This window comes from Carcharhinus amblyrhynchos, chromosome 9 (assembly GCF_965287045.1).
Source record: "Carcharhinus amblyrhynchos chromosome 9, sCarAmb.v2.hapA, whole genome shotgun sequence".
NCBI classification, from domain to species: Eukaryota; Metazoa; Chordata; class Chondrichthyes; order Carcharhiniformes; family Carcharhinidae; genus Carcharhinus; species Carcharhinus amblyrhynchos.
This window is the reverse complement of record NC_137332.1, coordinates 111,891,137-111,909,303: the sequence shown is the minus strand read 5'-3', so window position 1 is coordinate 111,909,303 and position 18,167 is coordinate 111,891,137. Positions and strand designations below refer to the sequence as shown.

The 18,167-nt window shown below is 44.8% G+C and overlaps 1 protein-coding gene across 1 annotated transcript; it reads right to left on the bottom strand.

The window, feature by feature from the left end:
• Positions 1–1,693: 1,693 nt before the first annotated feature.
• Positions 1,694–17,588, bottom strand: LOC145348205 (nuclear factor 7, brain-like). Its single transcript, XM_080196416.1, has 7 exons — positions 17,178–17,588; positions 16,994–17,089; positions 16,667–16,900; positions 16,394–16,483; positions 16,097–16,119; positions 14,882–14,997; positions 1,694–2,244 (listed from the first exon to the last, which is right to left on the bottom strand). The coding sequence occupies exons 1-7, from the start codon at positions 17,586–17,588 to the stop codon at positions 1,694–1,696; spliced, it is 1,521 nt and encodes a 506-aa protein (XP_080052542.1).
• Between the last annotated feature and the right edge of the window lie 579 nt (positions 17,589–18,167).

The window sequence follows — 18,167 nt, the reverse complement described above, 5'->3', positions numbered from 1 at the left end:
AAGGCACAATGGGGAAAGGCCACACTGTAAGGCCTTTTAACGGAGGCAGACCGAGGGCCCAGGAACTGCAGAACACCCTCGACCTGCGTAGCTGCGTGCCAATCTGAGCACTAACGGCACACAGTAATTTATTGAGGCATGTATATAGTTTTAAGTATTGAAATGTAATCATTGTAATTAGCACAAATCTGGAAATATTGAGACATGGATATAGTTTTTAAGTATTGAAATGTAGTCACTGTAATTTGGACAGATCTGTAAAAATGTTCTGATTCCACATTGTTTTGCTATTCGAAGCCCTGTACATTTGCAATAGATTACTTGAGATTTTTATGAATAAAGTATATTTTTGGAAAAAAAACACTTTAAAGTTCCCCTCCAAGCCACCCACCGTCCAGATTTGGAAATATAACAATGTTCCTTCACTGCCCGAGAAGTTAAAATCCTGTAGCTCCCTCCCTCGCAGCGCTGTGGATGTACGTACACAGAAAGGTCTCACAACACCAGCTTAAGATCCAACAGGTTTATTTGGAGCAAATGCAACAAGGTTTCGGAATAGGTTGTTCCTTCGTCAGGTGGGTGGGAGTTCCACGGTAGTGGGTGTACCTACACTGCAGGGAGGGCAGCGATAGAGGCGGGGCGTAGAGGGAAGGGGCAGAAGGTAAGGGGAATGGGGCGAGGGAGAGGGGGAACGCAATGAAGCGGAGGGGGAACAGGGCGAGGGGAGTCCCCGGCACTGAGGGACAAGAGATGCAGCCAATCACCTCCAAGGTTCCGCAATCCCGCCTCTCTTCAGATGAGTGACAAGCGCTCTGGCCAGTCCCGCTCCCCAATTGGCAACGTCCCTGTGACGCTGCGTGTCAGCGGAGAAGGCCAATCCGTTTCCGGCTTCACTGAAACCTCACCGCTCTCAGTCTGAGTGACAGCGGCACTGACCAATCGCCCTCCACATTCCGGGGACGGCCTCCTTTTATGTCAATAAGTCATACTGACCAATCGACCTCCCCATTGCTCGGAAACCCGCCTCCTAATCTGAATGAATGACACAATAACCAATTGTCTTACGGACCACTCGAAATCCCGCCTGCCTCGTGATGACTGACAGGTGGTTGAACCAATCGTATTTCAGACTCTCCAAAAATCGGTGTTCAGGCGCAGAGCGACAGGGGCGTGAACCAATCGCCTTCTAAGCTTCATGAACCCCGCCTCCTCAGTCTCTGTGACCGGAGTCTTCCCGGTGTCAAGAGCACCTACTTCTTCTCTGATTGACAGTTATAGCGACCATTCGACTGTCCCCCCGGACAGCCCCCTCAATGTAAATGACATCCATCCTGACCAATCGACTTCACCATTCTGCGGAATCCCGCCTCCCTCGCTCTGAGTGACAGGAGCTCCGGCCAGTCGGCTTCTAAATTCCCCGGAATCCCGCCTCCCTCACTCAGTGACAGACACAAACAACATGTTGAGTTTCTGCTTCTTGGATTTAATGATGAACTGTGGAATCTTTGAGAAAAACTGTTTCTATTCCAGCGGTTCACAGATTGTTTTGTTTGAAGAATCATTTTATAAATGTAATCATGGAGCCCCCCAGTGTAAATTATAATTCTTTATAATAACCACAACATGAACAGGTTCCATCAATTTACAGCTGGCAGGAGGCAGGGAGACGGTGTGAAATTATGGGATGGATCTGTTAGAGACCTTTAATCCCGCAGATTGTCAGCGGCGCCGAGTTTTTCCCGTCGATATTCGATCCCGGACTGAAGAAGGGAAAGATTCTCTCAGTGAAAGTGTGGGTGCAAGTGTGGAGATGGGACATGTTGTCCGCATTGTAAAATGACACCTGTCCACCCTCATAGTCCAGGGAAACCCCGATCTTCCGGAGATTCACACTCGGGGTGAGGCGGGTCAGTGACGGGGAGGTGAGGGCTGAATAACCACTTCCGGGAAACAGCCTCACCATCCAGAATCCAGACTCAGGGCTCAGGTCGATTGCCCCTTTCCTCTTCACAGACTCTCGGGCCACTCCCAGATCCCACCGTGTCTTCTCCCCCACCTCCACCTCCCAGTAATGTCTCCCTGTTGTGAATCCCTCTGATCCCAGGACAAAGGGCCAGAAATCAAACCTCTCCGGGGTGTCAGGCAGCAGCTGCCATTCGTCTCCGAGTCTCACACTGGTCCGGCCCTCAGACAGGATGAGCTGGGGATGCGCTGTGTTCGGATCCAGAGTCAGAGAGGCTGGAGCTGGGGGAAAGTGAAAATAACACAGTCAGTGATTTAGAGAGAGCGGGTGGAGAGGGGAGAGAGTGTGAGGAGTGAGGAAGAGAGGAGAGAGGTTTGTGAGGGGGAAGGGAAAATGAGGGGGAGGAGAGAGTGGAAGTAGGAATGGGATGGCAATATGGAGCCGGAGGGAGGGGAGAGGAGGGGGAATAGACCAGGAAGGAGAGACAGGGAAGAGCGGAGAGAAGATAGTGAGTGACAGAGAGATAGGGAGGGGGGAATGAGAGGATAGGTGGAGGGGTGCAGTTGGGAAGAGACAAAAGAGGCAAGAATGAGAGGGACTGGAGGGAACCGGTGTGTAAAGAGGGAGATTGAGAGTGGGATGTGGGAGATTCAGAGTGGGATGTTTTGAGTGTGGAAGCAGGAGAGAGAACGGCAGAGCAGATGACAGGGATTGGGATAGTGGGTGAGAAAGAAAGAGCAGAGTAGAGAGAGGATCTGGAAGGCAGATAGTGTGGGAGGAAGAAATAAACAGACCCTTCCGTGTAAAGACAGGATGGGAAATAAAGCAGGAGGGGCAGGGAAGAATGTGAGAGAGAGGGAAAGGGGAGAGAGTCTGAAGAGAAGAGAGTGAGGGGGAGAAGTATACCAGAATGATGAGGGAAGGGGATAGGAGGTGAGGTGGAGAGAGATTATATGTTGATGGGGGAGAATAGGAAGGTGCTGAGAGAGAGTGGGTGAGGAGCAGGGTCAGGGAGCAGGAGGGACAAATGAGTGGCTGGCAGGGAGATGGGATGGTTGTGGGAAATGGGAGAGAGATTGCGGGACAGATTGATTTCCAAGTTAATTAGTGTCACCAGTAGGCTTACATTAACACTGTAATGAAGTTAGTGTGAAAATCCCCTCGTCACCACACTTTGGTGCCTGTTCGAGTACACTGAGGGAAAATTTAGCATCGCGAACCAGCATGTCTTTCGAACTGTGGAAGGAAACCCACGCAGACGTGAGGGAGATCGTGTAGATTCTGCACAGACGTGACCCAAACCAGGAATCGAAAGCAGATCCCTGGCTCTTTGGGGCAGCAATGCGAACCACTGAGCCACCATGCCACACAAAGTAGGAAGAAGAGACGGATTAAAGAGGGAGAGACAAAGGAAGAATGGGAGATGAGTGAGAGAGGGAGAAAGGGGAGGGAGAGAATGTAGGTGGAAAGAAGTTAGTGGGGAGAAGGGGGGAGCATGTGAGCAGAGGAGCGCATAAGTGGCAGGGAGTGGAAGGAGAGAGAGATAGCAGGGTTGGGGAAGGAGAATTTGAGAAAGGGAAGACAGGCTGTGAGAAGGAGAGTGGGGGGGGGGTGGGGGTGACCGTCAAGGTTGAGGAGAGAGGGAGAGGGGACAGAGGTAGAGGAGAGAAAGCTGGAGACAGCGGGTGGGAGGTGATATCTCTGTGAAACATTGTGTAAATGTCACTGTACAGATTGTTCACAATCCGAGTCTGTAAGATATCACACAAAACCTCAATTCCAAGAACAAAAGAATTCGGAACAGGAGTAGGCCATTCGGCCCCTCAAGCCTGTTCTGAACAAGATCATGACTGATCTGATTGAATATTGTCAGTGATCCGGCCTCCACTGCTCACTGGGGTAGAGAATTCCAACACAAATGACCCTCTGATAGAAAACAAAATCTCATTTCTGTATTAAATGCGAGATTGTTAATTTTCAAAATGTGCATTATACAAGACGCCATCACAAGGGAAACATCAACTCAGCATCAATCCTGTCGAGTCCCCTCAGTGTCTTCTATGTTTCAATAAGATCACCTCTCATTCTGCTAAACTCCAATGGATATAGGCCAAATCTGCTCAGGCTTTCATGATAATATAACTTTCTTCATCCCAGGAATCCGTCTCTAATTCAATGGTCATTTCTTATGTTATGTATACTAATAATTTGCATAAGGGAAGTGAATGTACTGCTGCTAAATTTGAGATGACACAAAAATAGGTGGGAAGGCAAGTGCTGAGGATGACAGGGTCTACAGAGGGATAAAAAAAATTAGGTGTGTGGGTGAAAGCTTGGCAGATGAAAAATAATGCAGGAAAATGTGAAGTTATGCAGATTGGTGGGAAGAATAAAGGAGCTGGATATTATTTAAATAGAGAAAGACTGCAGAAAGCTGCAGCACAGAGGGATTTGGGATCCTTGTGCACAAATCACAAAAAAGCTGGCATGCAAGCTCAGCAAGTGTTAGGGAAGACAAATGGAATATTGACCTTAATTGAAAAGGGAATGGAGTATGAAAATAGGGAGGTATTGCTAGAACTGTACAAGTGACTAGTTCGGCCACACCTGGAATACTGTTTTCATCCCCTGAACTCAGAAAAGACGTGCCACCATTAAAAGCAGTCCAGAGAAAGTTAATTTGACTGATTCCAAATATGGCGGGATATTTTTAACAATCAAGGCTAGGTAGGTTGGGCCTGTACTCATTGGAGTTAAGAAGAATGAGAGGTGACCTTATTGATACATACAGGATTCTCAGGGGGCTTGACAGCTTGGATACTGATAGTTCATTTCCCCTTGTGGGAGAGTCCACGACCAAAGGGCATATTCTCAGAGCAAAGGCTTATCCATTTAAGACAGAGATGAGGAGGAATTTCTTCTCTCAGAGGTAGTGAATTCTTGGAACTCTTCACCGCAGAGAGATATAAAGACTGGAACATATCTTTGGGGTTGAGAGAGACAGATTTTTAATCAGTAGTGGAATCAGGGTTATGGAAATAAGGTGGGAAAATGGAATTGGAGGATTATCACATCAGACTAGTCCTGTTCTCATTGAATGGCAGAGCAGACTCAATGAGCCAAATGGCCTACCTTTGTCTTATGATCTCATGATCTTACGTAAGGAGATCAAAATATTGCACATTACTCCAAATGCAGCCTCACTAAGGCCCTGTATGCTTGCAGGCACAGTTTTTTAAATTTGATTGTCCTTCCAATAAACACTAACATTCCATTGATATTCCTAATTACTTCCTGTAAATGCAGACAAAGATTTGGTGATTTTTACACCAGGACATCCAGATCCCTCTCTACACTAAAGTTCTGAGTTTCTCAGTGCGATATCAGACCAGACCCCAAATTTGTTACAATATTGGATGAGGCTCCATATTTGGTTATGTTCAGAATAGGAACAATCAACGTTTCTTTGGTGCACAGAGCAACTTTGAAATCCCAGTTACTGAAGAAGGGTATAAAGTCATGAGATTCAATAATTTGAAAGAAATACAATAATTTTTGAGACAGCGTCAGGACATAATGGTTGGCAATGCTGCCTCACAGCTCCAGAGACATGGGTTCAATTCCAACCTTGGGTCACTGTCTGTGTTGAGGTTTGCATGTTCTCCCTGTGTCTGCATGGGTTTCCTTCGGGTGCTCCCGTTTCCTCCCCACATCAATGATGTGTGGATTAGGTGGATTGGCAATGTTAAATTGCCCCTTTAATTTTTGTGTGTGAGTGTGTGCCCTGTGATGGATTGGTGTCTTAACACCCTGTGCCTGTCTGCATTGTCTCTGACTCGCCAGGACCCTGAATTAGAGTAAGTGGGGAAGTGAGGAATAATTTTTTCTATGAAAGAGTCAACAAAGCAAACAGTTAATGCTATATATCTTATACATGAATAATGAACGAGGTAAGCATGAATTAAAATGAAATCCTAATTACTCACTAAGAGGATAAAGCCATAAGATTCCATAATTTGAAAGAAACACAACGCACAGTGGTGCATTGGCTCGGCTGCTACCTCACAGCTCCAGGCACTGGTCTCACACACACCTCAAACCTCATGTTAGATGACATGACCAACGTAGAACACACAGACTTTCTCAATAATCTGTCCAAATGTCAATGATCACCATTCATTAAAAACCTCCCATAAATAATGGAGGATCAGGTGACTGGCATTAATGAGGAACAACAAGATGCGTTTATGCTTGTAAGAAATAGAGAAATGAATGAGATTTGAAGTAGATAAATTTCCCCAGACTTGGTGGTCTCTATCTCAGATGCTGAAAGTAGTGACTGTCCAGAAAGTTGATGCATTGGTGGTTATCTTTCAAAATTCTACAGACCTTGCAATTGTTCCTGCAGATTGGAAGGTGCAAATATAACTCCGATGTTTAAGAAAGAAGGGAGATAGAATATGGAGAATGAAAAACTTGTTAGCCTGACATTAGTCCGAAGGAAAATGCTAGGATCCGTAACAAATGATGCAATAACTGAACACTGAGAAAATAATGGTGAACTTGGGCACAGTCGGGATTTCGGAAAAAGGATCAGTTTAACAAACTGCAAAGGAACAGGCCCTTCGGCCTTCCAATCCTGCACTGACCATGCTGTCCAACTTAACTAAAACCGTCTACCCTTTTGGGGACCATATCCCTCTGTTCCCTCCAATTCATGTACTTGTCAAGACGCCCCTTAAAACTCACTACGGTATCCGCTTCCGCTACCATCCCCGGCAACCCAGTTCCAGGCACCCACTCTCTGAGTAAAAAATTTGTCCAGATCAATTTCCATCTGCCATCTCGCTGCCCAAGTCTCCAACTGCTGTATCCCCTGATAGTCCTCATCGCTATCCACAAATCCACCAACCTTTTCGTCATCCGCAATCTTACTAATCCATCCAGTTACATTTTCCTCCAAATCATTTATATATATTACAAGCAGCAAAGATCCCAGTACTGATCCCTGAGGATCACCACTTGTCACAGCCCTCCATTCAGAAACTCACCCTTTCATTCCTATGCTCTGTCTTCTTTGACTTTATCCACTTTGCTAGTTCACCTCTGATCCCATGCAACTTCAGCTTCAGCACCAGTCAGTCATGAGGGACCTTGTCAAAGGCCTTACTGAAGTCCATGTAGACAACATCCACTGCCCTACTCTCATCAGTCATCTTTGTCACTTCCTCGAAAAACTCGATCAAGTTCGTGAGACACGACCTCCCCTTCACAAAACCATGTTGGCTCTCACTAATACGTCCACTTATTTCCAAGTGGGAATATATCCTGTCTCGAAGAATCCTCTCCAATAATTTCCCTACTACTGAAGTAAGGCTCATCGGATTGGAATTACCTGGATTATTCTTGCTACCCTTCTTAAATGTAGGAACAACATTAGGTATTCTCCAATCCTCTGGGACCTTCTCTGTAGCTGGTGAGGATGCAAAGATTTCACTCAAGGCCCCAGCAATTTCCTCCCTTGCCTCTCTCAGTATTCTGGGCTATATCCCATCAGACCCTGGGGATATGGAGGACATTAGATATGACGAGAGGTTGGAGAAGCTTGTTTTGTTCTCACTGGAACGATGGAGGTTGAGGGGCGAATTGGTAGATTATGAGGGGCATAGACAGAGTTGATATTCAGAAGCTTTCTCCCAAGGTGGAAGAGTCAATTACTAGTGAGCATAAGTTTAAGTTGCGAGGGACAAGGTTTATAGGAGATGTACGAGGTAAGTTTTTTTACACAGAGGGTGGCAGGTGTCTGGGACTCTCTGCCGAGAGAGATGGAAGGAGATACGATCGTGGCTTTTAAGGGGAGTCTTGACAAATACATGAATAGGGTGGGAATGGAGGGATATGGTTCTTGTGTGGGCAGGGGATTTTAGTTCAGTTGGACAGCATGGTCGATGCAGGCTTGGAGGGCCAATGGGCGTGTTCCTGTGCTGTGATATGTTGACCTTCATCATGAGAGGATTTGAGTATTGGAATGGGGATGTTTTGCTGCAATTATATTGCACATTGGTGAGGCCACACCTGGACTACTGTGTGCAGTTTTGACCTCCTTATCTGAGGAAGGATGTCCTTGCTATAGAGGGAATACAGCGAAGGATTACCAGGCTGATTTCTGGGGTGGCAGGTCTGTCACATGAAGAGAGACTAAGTCGGTTAGGATTATAGTCACTGCAGTTTAGAAGGGTGAAAACGGGATCTCATAGAAACTTTAAAATTCTAACAGAGTTGGACAGGATAGATTCGTAAAGGATGTTCCAAATCGTGGAGGAGTCTGGTACGAGGGGTCTTAGTTTGAGGATAAGCGGTAAACCTTTTAGAACTGAGGTGAGGAGAAATTTCTTCACCCAGAGGATGGTGAATCTGTGGAATTCACAATAACTGAATGTAGTTGAGGCCAAAATGTTGTGTGATTTCGAAAAGAAATTAGATATAGTTCTTGGGGCTAATGGATCAAGAGATATGGGGAGAAGGGGGGATCAGGATATTGAATTTGATGATCCGCCATGATCAAAATAAAAAGCAGAGCATGTTTGAAGGGCCAAATGGCCTACTCCTGCTTCCAGATTCTATGTTAACTAGAGAACTATCTGGAGTGGCAGTTATCTGTCAACCACCTGAAATCAGTTCGTTCATGAGTGTTAATCAGTGCAGCAGGAAGTAAAACTAGCAAGCGACTCAGCAGACGGTCTATAAATAAGACACACCTTTCAAAATGCATGGCCAGTAATAGGTGCATGAGACAGGTGACTACGCTGGACTGGGATGGAGACTGAGTGAGGGGCGAATCAGGTTCATGTGGGAATGAAATGCACAGGGGAAAGAAATGTGGTTATCACTGGAATTATTCTAAGTTAATTAAGTGAGTAATTTAATTAAATTTAAGTAGATAACATGAGGAACAATGCAAGACAGGTGTTATGTTGCAGTTGAGGAATGTGTGATTTTGGATGTCCAGGTAATCCATGACTAACACATCTGCAGAAAGTGTGAGCAGCTGGAGGACTTCCAGATCAGAATGAGTGAGTTAGAGGCTGAACTGCAGACACTGCACAATGAAAGGGAATGGGAGAAATCCCTGGATAATTTGATCTGGAATATGGTCACACCTCTTAGAATAGGGTCATCTGTTTTGGTCAGCAGTGAGTGACAGGAAGATGTGATCGAGAGCGAGACAAGGAAAGGGAGTGAGCAGACAGTAATGGAGGAACCTCAGACTTTGCAGTTGTTGAAAAGATTTGAGGTGCTTATAATCTGTGTGGATGAAAACAAAGGCTGAAAAGTGAGTGAGCAGTCGAACCATGGCACTATGATACAGGAAGCCTATCAAGTGGGGGATAACAAACAGGAATGTGGTTGCAGTAGGGGACAATATAGTGTGGGACACAGATACTGATCTCTGCAGCAAAAGCGAGAGCCAAGACAATTCAGTTGCTTGATCGTACCAGAGTTCTGAGCTGGAGAGGAATTTTCACTAAGTGGGAGGATCCAGTTGACATGGACTATTTAGGTACCAAAGACATAGACAGGACAAGCAAAGAAGATTGTCCTGGTCCACTCCACTAATGGTCAATCAGGGTGATATTGTGGGCTGGGACACTGAGGTTGGAGGGAAGTGGTCACACAAGCAGGGGTATTTGGGATGTCTGTAAAGGGCGTAGTCACCATGAGAGGCTCGGTACAAATTAAGGAGCAGAACCTCAAAGGTAATAATCTCTGGATCATTACCTGAGCTACATGTAAACTGGCAGAGGGAAAATGAGATGGCAAAGATGAATGTTCAAAGGCTGGTGTCTGAATCATGGGCATTGGCACCAGTATTGGGGACAGTGGGTTGTTTTGATTTGATTTATTATTGTCACATTTATACTGTGAAAAATATTGTTTCTTGCAGGCTATACAGATGAAAAGTACTATTCATAGAGTACATATGAGAGAAGGAAAGTATAGGATGCCGAATATAGTGTTACAGTTACAGATGGGGTGAAGAGAAAGCAGCTTAATATGTAATAACACCAATCAAAAGTCTGATGGCAGCAAGGAAGAAGCTGTTCTTGAGTTGGTTTGTACGTATTCTCAGACTTTTGTATCTTTTTCCCGACAGATACAAGAAGTTGGAAGAGAATATGTCCAGGGTGCACGGGATACTTGATTATGCTGGCTGCTTTCCCTCAGGCAGCGGGAAGTGTAGACAGTGTCAATGGATGGGGGACTGGTTTGCATGATGGATTAGGCTACACTTTGTAGTTTGTTGTAGGCTTGGTCAAAGCAGGAGCCATATCAATGCTTTCTAAGGTGCATCTGTAAAAGTTGGTGAGAGTCATGGTGGTCATGCTAAATTTCCGAAGCCTCCTGAGAAAGTACAGGCACTGTTGATCTTTCTTAACTATTGTATTGGCATGGAGGGACCAGGACAGGCTATTAGTGATCTGAACACTTTGAAATCTGAAGCTCTCGACCATTGCCGCTTCCTCCCTGTTTTTGTAGACAGGAGCATATCCTCCAATACATTTCCTGAAGTTGATGACTCTCGTTCATTTTACGACATTGAGGGAGATTGTCGTCACACCATATTGCCAGATTCTCTATTTCTTCCCTGTAGCCCATCTCATCATTGTTTGAGATTTGACCCACTACGGTTGTATCATCAGCAAATTTGAATATTGGGCTGGAGGGGCATTTGGCCACATGGTCATAGGTGTTTGAGGACTGGACTGAGGAAATAGCCTTGTGGAGCACTGGCTTACATTAACACTGCAATGAAGTTACTGTGAAATTCCCCTAGTTGCCACAGTCTGGCCCCTGTTCCAGTCAATGCACCTAACCAGCATGTCTTTCAGAATGTGGGAGGAAACCGGAGCACCCAGAGGAAACCCAAGCTAGCACAGGGAGAACGTGCAAACTACACACAGACAGTGACCCAAGCTGGGAATCGAACCCAAGTCCCTGCTAACCACTGTGCTATCTTGCCACATCCCCCACTCCCCCATGCCGCCTGATTGTTGGGACAGTCGACACCTGAACTGCTAGAATGAGTGTTCCAGGAAATTGCATAACACGGGAAGTAAAGAGGGCTTCAAACTAAACTCAGAGGGTAAGCTAACTTGAATATATGTGGCAAATCCAGGGGGAGATTCAAGGCAAGAAACCATCAAAATAATATGGGAAACGAGGATCAGAGAATAACGGGAATGGACAAACAGATAAAACCTACAAATACACCAACAGTCAACACTAAATCGTACAAAGATAATAAAAATATGAAACTAAAGGCTCTGTATCTGAATGCACACAACATTCATAATAAAGTTACCAAATTGATTACACACATTGAAGTAAATGAATATGATCTGATAACTTTACAGGGACATTGCTGCAGGAGGAAAGGACAACATTTAATAACATTCAAGAAGAATAGAAAGTTAGGTAAAGGTGGAGGGGGAGCACTGTTTATCAAGGACCCCATTGGTGCAGTAGCTGGAGATGATCTTGGTTCAGGAGATACGTTAAAAATTGGTTTGGAGATGAGGAATAGTAGGGGAAAGAACTCAATTTTGGGAGTGGTCTACAATCCTCACAACAGTGGCCACAATGTGGGTCACAGATAAAGAGACAGTAATAATCATGGGCGATTTTCATCTAAAAATAACAGAAAAATCAGGCTGTAGTTGCCTGGATGGGGAGTTCACAGAATTCTTTCGAGAAAGTTTCTCATAGCGGAATGTTCTGGAATTAACCAGCGAGTAGGTTATATTAGACTTGTCTTTGAGTAATGTGACAGGAATAATTAATGAATTCAGAGTAAGGCAGCACGCCGCCGCAGCAACTACAATATGATTGAATTTGAAATCCAGTTTGAAAGGGAAAAGAGAGGGTCTAAGTTCGGTATTTTAAACTTAAGTAGGAGCAACTATCTGGTCATGAAAGCTAAGCTAGTCGTAGTGAACTGGGCCCCCAGGCTTGGGAATATATCGATAGAGAAGCAATGGCAGACATTTAAGATGATATTTTAGAATATTCAGAATAAATATATTCCTACTAGAAAGAAAATCCCCAATGGGAGGACCCACCATCTGTAGTTCACTACCTGAGCAAAGATGAATGGCAGGTCAGATGACTGATCAGAATATAAAGAATGGCCGAGATCAAACCCCCACAATAATGTAGCAGCAGCAAAATCCAGTGTTCCCACACTAAACATAAGGAGAAGTCACATTTCCTGTGCAAACTGGAGGCATTTGATATAACTGGAGACTCAATACAATCTTGATCTTCCATTCGATGGTGATGCCCCACCCAGAGGAACAATCTGTACAATTAATCCCTGGTCTTAAAGGGACCACTGGAAACCCTAATAGAAATGATATAAGGAGTTATTTGCTCTGTTTCCTTTCTAATATTTATACCGGAAACGACAACATCAAAACAGAAGACTCCATCATCATCAAATGCTATTCCTGTGATCTTGTTTGGAAATTGGTTTTCTCATTTTCTACATTCAAACACTGACTGTTCCTCAAAACGATTCCACTGGTTCTAAAGTGTTTAGGCTCACACTGCAGGAATGAAGGGAGCTTTTGATGATTTCTCTGTGACCAGGAGGTGAGTTATTTTTCTTACTCCTGCTTGTTGCTCCTTTCTCTCTCACTCCTGCTGTGTATTCATGAGGATTTCTTGTCCCCTGTTCTCTCCTCAGAATGAGAGAACATTTTCCCACACTGCAAACCCGTGGGAAACTGGACAGTGATTTTGTTCTGAAGATCAGCCCTCAGATCAAATTCATCGAGTGAGCGATGGGTTCACTGGTTCACGACATCAATGGAGTCACTCAAAAATTCAACCTCACTCAATCCAAACTGCCCTGTCATCCTCCCTATTCTAGATTTAAAGCTATATCTACTTTGATCTAGACTCTGTGACTGTGTGAAATCTGTGGACGTTTATAACCACCCGTTTATTCCGGATCTTGAACATTTCAATAAGATCACCACATTCCACTGGAAACCCCTAGCTGTTTAAAAAGGGTAGCAGGCAAAAGGCAGGGAATTATAGGCCGGTTAGTTTAACGTCTGTTGTAGGAAATACGCTTGAATCCGTAATCAAGGAGAAAATAGCAAGGCATCTTGAGAAGAGTTGTTTGATAGAGCAGATGCAGCACGGTTTCGTTAAGGGGAAGTCGTGTCTGACGAATTTGTTAGAATTCTGTGAGGATGTGTCTAGTGCATTGGATAGAGGGGAACCGGTGGATGTGGTGTTTCTCGATTTTCAGAAGGTGTTTGATGAGGTGCCGCACAAAAGGTTGTTACAGAAGTTTAGGGGGCATGGAGTTGGGGGTAGGGTTTTTGCGTGGATAGGGGATTGGCTGTCAAATAGGAGGCAGAGAGTGGGTGTCAATGGGTGCTATTCGGATTGGCGCTTGGTGACTAGTGGAGTGCCCCAGGGATCGGTACTGGGGCCTCAGCTATTTACCATTTGTATAGATGACCTGGAGGAGGGAACCGAGTGTAAGGTGTCGAAGTTTGCTCATGACACAAGATAAGTGGAACGGCAAATTGTGCGGAGGGTGTGGGAAGTCTGCAGAGGGATCTAGATAGGTTGAGCGAGTGGGCGAGGACCTGGCAGATGGAATACAATGTTGGCAAGTGTGAGGTTATCCACTTTTGTAGGAATAATGGTAGGAAGGACTACTACTTACAGGGCGAAAAGCTGCAGCATGCTACGGTGCAGAAGGACCTCGGGGTCCTTGTGCATGAGTCGCAAAAACCCAGCCTACAGGTGCAGCAGGTGGTCAGGAAGGCAAATGGGATGCTGGCCTTCATAGCGAGGGGGATTGAATATAGAAGTAGGGCGGTCTTGCTGCAACTGTACAGGGCACTGGTGAGGCTGCAGCTGGAGTACTGTGTGCAGTTTTGGTCGCTGCACCTGCACAAGGATATTTTGGCCTTGGAGGGAGTGCAGAGGTGGTTCACTAGGCTGATACCGGAGTTGAGGGGGTTGAGCTATGAGGAGAGGCTGAATAGACTGGGCTTGTACTCATTAGAGTTTAGAAGGATGAGGGGAGATCTCATTGAGATGTATAAGATGATGAAAGGGATGGATAGGGTAGAGGTGGAGAGGTTCTTCCTGCTCAGAAAGGACAGCAGGACTAGAGGGCACAGCCTCAAGATAAGTGGGGGGGCAGTTTAGAACAGAGTTGAGGAGGAACTTCTTCACTGAAAGGGTGGTGAATCTCTGGAATTCTCTGCCCGTTGAAGTGGTTGAGGCTACCTCGCTAAATATGTTTAAGATGCGGGTAGATAGTTTTTTGGTAGGCAAGGGGATTAAGCGGGAAAGTGGAACTGAGCCACTTCAGATCAGCCATGATCTTGGTGAATGGCGGGGCAGGCTCAAAGGGCTAGATGGCCTACTCCTGCTCCTATTTCTATGTTCTTATGTTCCCTCCCATATCCACTGCGGACTCGCACTTTCTGCATCCATCCTCTTGATTAAGGTATCGAATTCCACCAAACAGATTATCTGCCGTTTAACACTTGCTCTCTAATGTCTGTGTGTCTTCCTGATAAATGATGACAAAAAAAATGTTTCCCACAATGACAGACGAGACCAGTCCAGTCTCCTGGAGCAATTCCATTTCACATCCTGAGATTGGTGCTCTATTCCTCTGGTTATACAGATCCCTTCACTGCTTTGACACACAGTGCTGATGGCTTCAGACACGTACCCAGAGGAACCTCAAAGAGAAATATGAGAATGGGGAGACTGCAGGTATTAACAACCGGAAATGTGAGCATTTAAGCTGGATCTTTGGAGCCCATTCAATATATTTACAACTGGATTGATAAGCAGGACAATTAATATGAGACTTACCGGGGTTAATGAAGTTTATCATTTCTCTCCATGCTCTGTACTGTAAAAGGTCTTTGTACTTTCTGATAGGCAGGGCGGCAGCAGGTACTGAGAGTTTGCGAATCTCCTCACTAATCCTGTAAATGGTAAAAATGATGCTATGAATTTGTCTTTGTTAGAAGATTTTAGAACTTACTTAAATGGTCAAGTTTACAGCACTTTGATGACAGAGAAAATGTACAAAGTGAAATGTTAATCTTGTTTCTCTAAATGAGAAAGGAGTAACTTTTAAATTCAAGGGCAGAGAATGGAAACAGCCATGTCCTGAAAAAGGTTCAAAACCTGATAACAGACATCACAAACTGCAGGAAAGGATAAATATTTTGCCTGTCCACTTGCTGTATTATAAACAACGTTTGTGGAACAAAGACAAAGGGTGAAAACATCCCAAAGCTGAATATCCAATTCTGCAATCCCTGGCCCCACAGAATCCTGCTCTTCTCTACTTCCGACACCTTGAACATCTCTGATTTCAGTCACTCCCCCATTGGGAGCTGGACCTTCAGCTGCCGAGGTCCTGAGCTCTGGAATTCTCTCCCTGATCCTCTCTAACTTTCATTCTTTTTTCTTCCTTGAAGACGCTCTCTGAAATCTACCTCTATCATCCAAATTAATATGTCCTTGTTTGGATCAGTGTCAATTTACTTTATAATGCTCCTGTGAAACTCCTTACAGTGTTAATTTGCAATAAAAGTTCTATATGAATACAAGTGCTGTGTTGTTAAGGACGCAGAGTCAATTTTTATTTCGTATAAACTTAGAATCCATTCTCCCTTTAACCTGAGACTTTCTCGGGTTGGTCAGGCTCCAGGCAGGAACATGGGTGACCCACTCCTCAGAAACATGGACTGCGCGGTTCTCTCAGGGTCAGTGGGAAGGTCACAGACACTAACAGCCAACATCTGGCAAGTGGTCACTTCCGGCCTGGTTGTATTATTTACACTTCCCGGTTATTTATTACAATATCGTAGAACAGTTATGTAAAATCACTGTAATGAGGTGAGTTATCATAAAGTTCTCGTCTGTGTGTATACGCGGAGCTTATCATTTCCTGCAGTGTGTGATGTCTTGGTAACGAATGACCAACTACTTAAAGTTGTGACAACCAATAAATAATAACACTTCACTGACTTTATTTTACCAAACTGCAGAGTTGCAGTAAAGAACATGTCCTACCTTCTCTTCCGACAAGCTTCCTCCTGAAAGAAATGAATCAGGAACAGTGAGGGTGACAGTAACAGATTTCAGGAGCAGTTAGACACGCTGGTGAAATGAGCAGACTCAGAGCAGATGAGATTTCACACGGAAATGTAAAGTGATGCATTTTGGAAGGAAGATTGTGCAGCGTCAAATAAACTGGAATTGAACATCAGTCCTGCTCACAGACACAGTGACTCACACACCGTCCCAGACACACCCACACACACACAACATGGAACTGGAACCGGATTACAATGGGAGTTCCAGGGATACATTGAACTCGGGGAACATGGAAATAATCACAAAGCAAGTGTGAAAATCAAGGAAACTCATTCTCACGAGGTTACAGGAATTCCCGGGAATCTGCAGATAGTGTGGGAGCCATTAGATCCGAGACAACAGGAAAACGGTTCCGGAAGGGACACACAATTCTGTTCAATTCAGTTAGTATTTTTCAGTAAATTCTATATTAATTTCACCATTGCCATCAGTGATTTAGTGACTGTCTGAAGTTTCCCTGAACAGAGCTGCAATATATTCCCTCACCTTCAGAAATATCAGCTGGTCTTTTTGCTCCATCTGTTTCTGCAACTTTGAGAGTTTCTCCTCAATAGAATTTAAATTCTCCTGAATCTCTCGAAGGTTTCTCTCCATTGATTCTAGAATCCTCTCCTCTTCTTCCCTGAGATCTCTGAGTAATCGCTGCTCTTTCTCAGTGAGAATCTGGCGCATTTTAGTGAACTCGGATGTGATGTGGGTCTGCAGACTGCTCGACTGTTCCTACCCAATGAAATGTAAAACATAATTAATGTCCCGTGATAAAGGAAACAAAACTAACCGAGATCCCACAAAATCAGCACAGGGAGACCTTACCCTAACTTCAGAAATCTTCCCTTTCTGCTTCTCTTCCATTTCTAGAACCGCCGATTTCTTCTCTGTGAGAGAATCGAGGGAAGATTTGAGCTGATCCTGGGATTGGGAGAGAAAATCACAGAATGAAAGTGCTGGATGTTGAAAATGTGATAAAACAATCAGGTAAATAATATTCCCCTTTTACCTTGTAGATTTCAACAGCTTCTTTAATGGGCAGGAAGCGGTGCTCTCTGTGTTCCCGCGAATCTCTACAAATCAGACAGATCAATTTCTTGTCAGTTTCACAAAACAGCTTCAGTTCTTCCTGGTGTTCCTCACAGTGAAGTTTACTTTCCTTCTCTTTCGGATTCAGCTTTAATTGTCGAGCTTTCTCGGCCAGATTCGCTAAGGTCCTATTTACCCTGAGGTTTCTTCCCGGAAACTCCTCTCTACATTCCGGGCAGGAGTTTATCTCCTTCTTTTCCCAACACTGGGTGATACAGGAGCGGCAGAAGTTGTGTCCACAATCCAGTGTTACCGGATCTGTGAAGAAATCGAGACAAATGGGACAAATTGTCTCCTCGGTCAAATTCTGGATCTGTTGTCTGGAAGCCATGTTCACACTCAGCACTTCCTCATTCAAACCGCTTTCAGTTTCGGTGTTACTGCCGCACATCCTCAGTTCAGGTATTTACTGATAATGTTCACTGCAGCACTCAGGGAATTATTATGACAGAGTGGGCCATGTCGCCGCCACTTTCGCACTGGAGATAACAACTGGCGCGGTCTCAAGGATAACGGAGGGAAATCATTGAACTCAGTCGGGGGCAGGTTGGGCTCCCGGGATGTTGACAGTGGAAAGAGAGAGAGAGGTGGAGAGATAGAATGGGGAGAAGGGGTGGAGATGGGAGGGATCGAGATTCCATTACATTTCTCTTCAGTCTGAACCCAGTGCCGATTAAAACCACTCTGGTGAAACTCGGTGTGAGATCCAGATCTAGAAATTGAACTGTGTTCATGACTGCAGCCGCTCACATTAAAACATCAAGTACTATAAATGTGAAGGGGACATTTTACACAGCAGGTATCGGGAAGATATTTAGAGGGTTCCATCTGTGAAGTTTGGTTTATTTTCTAGAAAGAGAAACTTACGGTTTTATACATGTTTATGAATCCCTCCCGGGGACCCTGACCG